This window comes from Grammomys surdaster, unplaced genomic scaffold (assembly GCF_004785775.1).
Source record: "Grammomys surdaster isolate TR1022 unplaced genomic scaffold, NIH_TR_1.0 237, whole genome shotgun sequence".
NCBI classification, from domain to species: domain Eukaryota; kingdom Metazoa; phylum Chordata; class Mammalia; order Rodentia; family Muridae; genus Grammomys; species Grammomys surdaster.
In genome coordinates, this window is record NW_021604682.1 from 1,634,284 (window position 1) to 1,644,332 (window position 10,049).

General features: G+C 39.7%; 1 protein-coding gene across 1 annotated transcript in view; it reads left to right on the plus strand.

Moving 5' to 3' along the window:
• LOC114626547 (solute carrier family 5 member 4-like) overlaps positions 1 to 10,049 on the plus strand; it is a 197,771-nt gene that overhangs the window by 10,537 nt on the left and 177,185 nt on the right. Inside the window, exons 6-7 of the mRNA XM_028773976.1 lie at positions 3,129 to 3,234; positions 3,938 to 4,018. Coding sequence (XP_028629809.1) covers positions 3,129 to 3,234; positions 3,938 to 4,018 — 187 coding nt within the window. The remainder of the gene's footprint in view (positions 1 to 3,128; positions 3,235 to 3,937; positions 4,019 to 10,049) is intronic.

A 10,049-nucleotide genomic window follows, 5' to 3' on the forward strand; every position in this document is an offset into this window, starting at 1 on the left:
CTTTTCTCCTGCATTTGTTACTTTTCTCCTGCATTTGTTACTTTTCTGCATTTGTTACTTTTTGTCTTTCATACTAGCTATTCAGACCTGAACAATATAGCATGTCTGAGTGTGGTTGGGGTTTGCATTTTCCCGCTGATTACCAATGCTCACCTTTTACTTAATATAAAATTTTTGTGGGGATGTGCCCCGGCCTGTGGGGGATTTGATGAGATCCTGGGGGGGGGCAAAAGAATGAAGGGACAAGAGACACAAACAGCAAGACCAAGATTCGTTTTCTGATCAAGGTCCGTCGAGCTGTATTTTCTCAGGCAATTTATACAAGTAGAGAAGGGGATAATGTGTTTGGGGAAATTTCACAGAAGCTGGGCATTCTGCCATGGCAGATATCTTGCAACTGCTGATGTTTTTGTCTGGCTCAGGGCACAGCAACCACTGGCCACATGCTTTCTCAGGAATTGATAGCTGAGGAAAAACAAAACCTAAAACTATTCTTTCAAAATGGAGTAAGGTTGGCTCCTGGTAGGGATGGAGAGATGGTTCAGTGGTAAAAAGTACTTGCTGTTCAGAAAGATCTGAGTTCAGTTAACTTACAGGGAGACTTACAAAGATATGTAACTCCCTTTGCAGGGAACCTGGGATCCTTTTCTGGCTTCCACTGATGTGAGGCAGGCAGGAAGTACACTTACTTTCAGACAAAGCATGCACATACATAACAAATAAGTAAATTTTGAAGATTTAAGTAAATTTCATGTGCTATTAATATCTCTTCTTGTAAGATTGATTTCTTGAGATTGTTTATCTATTTGTAATCAGCTCCCTTGTGCCTTCTACTATTGAATTCTTTTAGTGTCTAGTTTGTAAATATAGTCCCTATTTGTCAGGTCTTCCCTCTGTTGAGTTTTTCCCCTTTTGGAGTGGGGGCGGGGGTGGGGACAAAGGCTTTTATAAGAGTTATTTTTAACTGGCATACAGAGTGTCAGTTTTCCTATGACATTTCCACAATACTTTGCTTGAGTTGAATTCACACACACCCATAGCTCTGCCCCCTATTCGTGCCCCTCCATTCCCAGGATTCCCCTTGCTGGCTTAGTGTTGCATGTGTTCTATTACCCTCTCCTCATGACCTCTTTAGGGCTATTTTTGATGTTTATAGGCCTCTCTCTGATTTTATAACCTCTGTTCACACTCATGCCCATACACACACACATACACACACACACACAGTCACAATACACACACACATACATAGATCCACACAAATATATGTGTGTGTGTGTGTATATATATATATATATATATATATATATATATATACATACATATATATATATATGTATGGCTATGTATGTGTGTGTTATTTTTATTCAGTTTTACTATATATAATATTTATAATATATTATTAACATAATATTTATTTTATTTCTATTTGTATATAAATTAGAAGTTGGGATCCTCATATGACAGATAATATCTATCTGATAATATTTATCTGAGCCTGGGTTGCCTCCATTAGCATATTTTCCAGACATTTCTTTCAAACTTCCGGATTTTATTTTTCCTTATTGCTGGATAAAATCTCAGCATGTGTATCTACCACACTTTTCTTATCCATTCATCAATGGAAGGATATTTCATTTGTTCCCATTTCTCAACCTATTGTGAATTGAACACAGCCACTGGGCCAATGAACACAGTTGATCAAGCTCTGTGGAGTAGAACATCGACTCCTTTGGGGAGATGTCAAGGAGCGGTATGACTGGGACATGTGGTAGGTTCATTTGTAGTTTTTTGAGAATTCTCCACAGTTATTTCTGCAGTGGCTAGTACTGTTTGCCATCCCACCCATGCTGAGCCAGGATTCCATTCCCCTCCCCTGGTGCGTGCAGTTAGCAATCCCACCCATACTGAGCAGTGAGGGCTCCAGTTCTGTTTCTCTTGGCCATCCTCTCCAGCATTTGTTGTCAGTTGTCTTGTTGATCTCTGTTATTCTGGCTGGGGTAAGATGAAATCTCAAGGCTGTTTTGATTTGTGTTTTCCCTAATCGCTAAGGATGTTGAAAACTATTCTAGGTTCTTCTTGGTCATTTTTGTTTCTTCTTTGGACAACTCTCTGTTCAGACCTATGGTCCATTGTTTTTTTAACTGGGTCATTTGTTTTATTTACTCTTTTGGTTTTTTTAAGTTCTTCGTTCACTCTGGACATTCATATTCTATCATTTTCTATCAGAATCTATCAGATTCACCCTCTACCACTTATGTAGCTGTAAAAGAATGCCTCCAGTTCTGTGTGCTTCCCTTTTGTCTGGTTGACAGTTTCTTTTGTGGTAAAGAAGCCCCATTTGTCTATTGTTGATCTTAACTCCTAGGCAAATGGTGTTCTGTTCAAAAAATTCTTTCCAGGGCCTGTATCTTACAGTGTAATGCCTATGCTTTCTCTAGCAGGTTCAGTATTTCCCGGCTTACCCATTCCTTTGGGCTAGCTCCTAGCTATCACCCCAGCTTCCCTCTTTCTCTGCTCATCTTTGCTCCTCAGAAGAAAAACATTCATACATCTTTATTATCTTTGAACTTGACATATAACACAATTGCTGGACACAGAATCTCTTACCCTAACCCTAACCTTATCAGCTAGGCTGTATCAGCCATCCACCAGTGTCAGAGGACACTGGTTCTGGCTACCCCAAGATCATACATGGCTGTTGTGTGTTTCTCATTCCAAAGCCTGGCCCAAAAGTCCCCTTCTCTTTCCTCATGTCTTTTTTTCCTCCTGTGACCCTGAAGTGCGATCTTTACTCTTTGCTCAGCAATTGACCCCCACCTTCTTTCTTGACCAAGTCAAGAACCAATCAGGGAACCAGATCTTACTAATAGCGCCTCCCCTTACAAGGATATGCCACTTCCTTTATGTAGCCTTTGAACAATGAACTACCTGTGGTGAATGTACAGAAGGAGGGTGAAAAGTATTCAATGACTTGCAAGGGAACTGTGTTAGGGACATTTAAGTGGAGTCTTGGAGGAAGAGCAGGAGTCTACCAGGAGAGCAAGGAAAGGAAGTGGATGTTGGAGAAGGAAACTCAGAGACCTGAAATCCATTTTTCTTTCCCATCCCCACTGTTGCTTTCATAGTCGAACATATTTTCCGGAGCAATATTCATCCAATTGGCCTTAGGATTGAACCTCTACCTGGCGGTCTTCATCCTCTTAGCTATCACTGCTTTTTACACAGTGGCTGGTAAGTCTGCCTCTGGTTTTATTCACCCATAAAATGTTCTGTTTGTCCTCCCCTGATCTGGGATTAGTAGATTTGGTGTTAGCCTTCCGAGGGACAGATTAAGGATACCATCCCATTGACAGTGTGAGAATAAAGCACAGGACGAGAGCAGCAATTGCAAGAAATGCAGCAGAATGTTCATCATTAGATGTAAGAAGATTGATCAAGACAACAGTATGAGGCCGAGAAGGTTACATATAGAAATATATGTGTGTATACATGTGTACATATACAACAATTAGTGGAAAAGACGTCATGAATTTGAAAAGGAGCAAGGATACATATATAGATATATAGATATATAGATTTATAGATAGATAGATAGATAGATAGATAGATAGATAGATATCCCAAATGGGGGTAATTGAGTAGATTATTATGGTAAGCTGTCAGTTTTCCCTTATGTAGTATTCAAAAACTCACCAACATGGAACTCCACCAATAATTCACAGAACTCTGTATCTCAATAAGAAAAAAATGAATTAAATATGTTAATAAACACTTAGGAGAAAATGAGGTCAAGAAAACCTGTGGCTCACATGGGACCCATGATATGTTGTCTTCTGACTCCTTTCTATGTTTGGGATAGAGGAGAGCCCACAGGTGAAGAGGGAAATCAGGATACATGGATAACATGTCCTGCTCCGATATTTTCTCTCCATAGGGGGCTTGGCCTCAGTGATCTACACAGACTCTCTACAGACTTTCATCATGCTGGTTGGCTCTTTAATTCTCATGGGGTTTGGTAAGTGAAGATTGTGTGCTCTTCCTTGGGCTAGGGAATTATAAGAAAAGTTCCTGTCTGTGTGTTCTGTAATGTTGCCTCCTGTTTCACTGCCTCATACTTCCATTTCATATGTAGATCCCTTAATGGGAATGTTAACAGTCCAGTTATCTGGATGGGGTTTTTTGGCTGGATTAGATAAAGACTGTGGGTAGACAGGGGAAATAGCTTCAGTCCTGGCAGCACCAAGCCCATTCATCTGTTGGGAGTCATTGTCCCATGAACTTTGCTAGGCAGATGTGAATTAACATCTAAACAATCTACTTTATCTTGAATGCTGATATTCCTTTCTTCTCAATTCAGTCTCCTTGTAAAGCTTTCCCTTGAGTTTTCTACTTGGGTTATTGAGCTTTTCATTTTGGCTGGATTCTCTTCAAATTTGTTTCTTATTACATTTTGAAACCCTGTATTCTTTTCTTCATCACCTCCTTCAGCCTTATGTTGAGTTTTCTTTTGCATCAGCTCAGGGGTTTCTCCTCTTTAAATTTATTGAGATGTTCCTTTGTGTCCTTCTAAAAGGTCTTGAAATTTTTGATGAGTATATTACTACTGCTTTTAATTTTGTATTTTGGGGTTAGTCTAGGTAACTGTGTTCAAACAATGGCTGGAGCAATAAGGCACTGGGAAGGAATTAAAAGGATACAAATAGGAAAAGAAATCAAACTATGCTTGTTTGCCAATGGTGTATTAGACAAAAGAAATCCCAAAGATCTACAATAAAACCTCTAGAAATAATCAACAATGTGGCAGGATACAGCATAAAAATTTAAAACTCAATAGCTTTTCTAAATACCAACAACAAACACAGAGAATGAGATCATGGACACACTCCCATTCACAATATCCTCAAAGAGAACAAGATATATCAAAATAAAGCCAAGCACAGAAATGGAAGACAACATAATAAAAAAACCTTTAAACTGCTGACGAAAGAGATAAAGGCACTGGAAGATGGAAAGACATCCCATGCTCATGGATTGGTAGAATTAACTTGTGAACATAACCATTTTACCAAAAGCTATTTACTGATTTAACACAATCCTAATCAAAATCCTCATCTAGTTGGGATATAAGAAACTATCCCAACATTAATATGAAAACACAAAAGACAACAGATAGGTAAAATAATACTGAGCAAAAAGAGAAATACTGACCAGATTGCCATTCCAGATCTCCAGATATATTACAAAACACTGTCTTATCCTAGCTTGTACTAAGATAGCCCATTACCTCCTACTCATAGCATCCAAATGCTTTTATAGCCCCTACCTTTTACAGTTCTCCAAAAACAAACAAACAAACAACAACAACACAGCACCATGATCCAGCTTGTCACAGAAACTTCTGTCTTAGTTGTTTTTCCCTCACTGTGATGAAAAACTAGGGCAACTCAGCTTTTAGAATGAAGAGTTTATTTGGGGCTTGCAATTTAAGAGATATAAGAAATCGTGACTGTCATGGTGGAAAGGAACATGGCAAGAAGGTAGGCATGGTGCTGGAGCAGAATCTTTGAGCTCACAGCCTGATTCACAAGCAGGAAAACACTGAGAATGATTTGAGTCAAATCTCACCTACATTGTTACAACACCTCCTCCAAGTCCATACCTCCTGTGTAGTCAGGGTTCCTACTGATGCAATAGAACATCATGACCAAAAAGCAAGTGGGGAGGAATGTAAAGGTAACTTTAAATCACCTGATGTACTTGTCTTGAAGGTGTACTGCTCAGTAAACTCACCCTTTCCAGCGCTTTCTGAACTCTGGCTGGCTAGTTCAACTCATCTAGTCTGGTGCAAACTCCTCTCCAAACTGACTCATTCGAAGTGGCTTTTCTCAGCTTCTGATTGAATTGCTCTGCTTGGTCTCAAACTAACTCTGACAATCTGTTCTAATCTGGCTGCCTTCTCATTCTATGGCTTGCTCTGTTCTCGTAACCTATTTCTGTAAAACTCTTGGGAAAACTGCATCCTCTCTCTCTCTCTGTCTCCCTCTCTCTCTCTCTCTCTCTCTCTCTCTCTCTCTCTCTCTCTCTGTCTCTTCCTCCCTCCCCCCTCTCTCTGTGTATACTGTCTCTTAAATCACCTCACTTTCCTTTGCTGTTCTCCTGAGAGGTGTGCATATCCTATTTCTGATTCATTCTGTCAAATATTTCTCTAATTTGTCAGTTCGTCTGCCCCTTTATTAGGCATCACTTTCAAACATGGTTACTTCCTTCTACAAATTAAACTAAATTAAACTACTAACTAAATTAAACTACTAAATTAAATTAACTACAAATTAAATTAACATTTTTTAGGGGTTAAATATATGTGTTATTTACACATAGATCATACTGTAATCCAGGGAGTGTCTGCCTTCTAGCTGAATCACATAGATGGAGTTCTTTAGACATGCTCTTGACAGAATAACCATGTTGATGGATTAAAATTCCTCTACAATGGAAAGGGATTATTTTGGCTTACACTTCCATATTCATCATTGAAAGGAATCAGGACAGGAACTCAAGCAGTGCAGGAACATGGAGAAAGGAACTGATGCAGAAGCCATGGAGAAGTGCTGCTTACTGGCTTGCTCATTAAGGCTTGCTTAGCCTGCTTTCTTGTAGAACCCAGGAACACTAGCCCATGGATGGCACCACCCACAATGTGCCAAGCCTTCCCCAAACAATCACTAATTAACAAAATGCCTTTTAGGCCTGCCTACAACTCAATCTTATGTAGGCATTTTCTAAATTGAGGTCCCCTCCTTTCAAATGACTTTAGCTTGTGTCAACTTGACATAAAGCTATCAAGATACCTCCTAATTCTTACAAGCAGTTCCACTAACTATAGACAAAGTATTGAAAGATAGGAGCCTATGAAGGCCATGCTCATTCAAAGTGCCACACTAACACTAAAGGCCTTTTGAAAATCCCTATAGAAACCTACTACTGTAGACTCATCCTAATAAATAGAAAAATATAAAAGGAGTTTTAAATGGAATTACCATATAATGGTAGACTTACATCAGTTGGGACAGGAACTCACACAGGGCAGGAACCTGGAGGCAGGATCTGATGCAGCGATCATGGAGGGATGTTACTTACTAGCTTGCTTCCCCTGGCTTGCTCAGCTTGCTTTCTTACAGAACCCAGGATCACCAGCCCAGGGATGGCACCACCCACATTGGACAGGGCCCTCCCCCACTGATCATTAATTGAGAAATTCCATACAGCTGAATCTCATGGAGACATTTTCTCAAGGGAGGCTCCTTTCTATGTGATAACTCAAGCTTGTGTCAAATTGACACCCAAATTCAGCCAGTACACACCCCAAAGAACTATTTCTAAACAGGTCTACTTCCCCTGTATCCAAGTAATCTTTCTTTTCCACTACCTCTGGTGGGTGGTAGGCTAGAGGGGAGGTTGAATACTTATTAAAATAGATTGTGGAGGGCTGGAAAGATGGCTTGCTGGGGGTCAGCCCCTGCTTCGTGGGAAAGAAGTCTTCTTTCTTCACCTTCTTGTCAGTTCTTCTTGATGCAGCTGAGGGGGTGGAAGAGCATCAGTGGGGGGTAAGACTTGGTCTTATGAGATATATAGAGTTGTTGTATATCAAAAGTTTACTTATCTATGCTAGAAAAGTTCACTTACTATGCTACTGTAGCTGGCCTGCCCTCTGGTATCCTCTGGCCAGAAACTGTAGATTCTGGTACTTATCACATCAGCCCCAAAATAGCAGAGGATTAGGTAAATAGCCTTTGTACTCTCTCAGCAGGAACTGCTGTGCTCTAACTAGCAAGTCTGAGGTCACAGGAAGAAAAAGACACTTAGAGAAGTTATTACAGAGTTTATTACTAAGTGTAAAACGTTTCCTATTAAAGCTATCTAAGAGGAAAAGTGGAAAGGTCCTAAGAGGGGACAAAGAAAAAATTCTAACTGAAGAAATTCTAAGCAGGGGAAAAGGAAAGGAAGGGATGAATGGCTCCTAACGAACCTCTACATCTATGACTACTCTACTACGACTACAGCTACTCTACTATCCTTTTTGTCTTTGCTTCAGTACTTATACACCTTTCAGAGTACATGGTCACATGTTACAAAGTTCATCACAAGTTCACACCAAAAGTCAAATCGTAAATTGGAATAGATGTTTACAACAGAGAATGTTTACATGCATATCCATTGGGAGCAATTATCTGGCTAAACATCCATCACCTGTCTAACTCCACAGGTTCACTGAAGGTTTAAAACTATAACTAAGAAACTAGTGAAGTTTTGTATAGATAAACCCATCCAACATTTTTTCTTTTGTCCTAGCACCTATAATAAATCATGAGTTCCCTTTTAATGACCTTTGGTTAATTGTTTTATGACCTCTTACAATGTGCTCTGAGCAGGAGAAAATCTGGCTACTATCTAAGGGCAATCAACTGATGACACTTGGAAGACTGGCAGAGCTCTCATTGCAGTTTTGACTATCAGAAAGGGACCTAATAACAGTCCCACTATAAAAGAGCTTAATAATCATTGATATAATTTTAGGAATTCTTTTTTTTAAAGATTTATTTATTTATTACATATGAATACACTGTAGCTGTCTTCAGACACACCAGAAGAGGGCATCAGATCTCATTACAGATGGTTGTGAGCCACCATGTGGTTGCTGGGATTTGAACCCAGGACCTCTGGAAGTGCAGTCAGTGCTCTTAACCACTGAGCCATCTCTCCAGCCCCAATTTTAGGAATTCTTATAGGATCATCATTAAGACTTAAGAAGTCATCTATTTGTCTATATGGCATCACTACAAGACAGTACATCCTCGTGGATCTGCAGAGATCTGCTCCAAAGGGGTATGCTATTGCTTAGTGATTGTTACATATGTTTAACAATAATAATAGAAAAAGCATATTAATAGCAGGAATCTTTCCTAAAATAAGTTCCTTACAGCCTTGCTAAACAAGGACTCACTTGTTCCACATTATAAAATAATCCAAGGCAAGCATTTCAGGATGATCACCTGTTAAGTATTAGCTTGTCCCATTATGGATCCTGACAATAGCTCAGTGGTTAAGAGCACTGAATGCTCTTCCAGAGATCCTGAGTTCAATTCCAAGCAACTACATGGTGACTCACAACAATCTGCAGTGGGGTGTGGTGCCCTCTTCTAGTGTGTCTGAAGAAAGCAATGGTGAATACATAAAAAATATTTTTAAAAATAGATTTTGAAAAATATACACTAACACACCTGCAAAGTTCATGGGAGTGTCTATGTTCATCGAATATACTTTATGTTAATTCCCTATTGGAGAAATTCTTGGGAAAGATTTTCTAATAATCAATATACAGCCAGGAGCTTTTCTCCTAGATCATTCTGGATCTTGTCAAGTTAACAAGTGTTTACAACTCTAGAGGTGGTGGTACCTGAGAAAATGGAGCCAGTAAATGAGGCAGACAGAAGTCTCACACAATGGCCAACTTTATTCAGAGCATCAGACAATTTATACTCTGAGGGTTAAGGCAAGTCATTTGCATAAAGTATAGAATCACAACAACGAACTGCACATGGCAAAACATGTTTTTCCTTAGAGGTGTATAAACAAATAGCAAGAGCCCATTGAGTCTAACATGAACACACTCCTACCCACTATACCTGGGAAAGGCACGAAAGCACATTTCAAGAACTATTCGATGCTTTTGAAGAAATGGGGATCACAAGACTCTTGTTTCCTGTTTTCTCACAAGCACTCAGAATTATCTAACAACTCCATTCTAGAATGTATTCTAACAGACAAGTATTGAACCATTGCATCTCCCTATATTGAGCTACACTTCTCTGAAAGTCTCTCCCTTGTGGCTAGCCCTTGGCCTTCTTGTTAGCCCTTGGGGGCAGCACTGAATGTCTATGGACCTGGTCTTTACAGTGGGTTCCCAGTGATAAAATGATAAAAGGAGTTTCCTCCTCCTCCTCCTCTTCCTCCTCCTCCTCCTCCTCCTCCTCCTCCTCCTTCTTCTT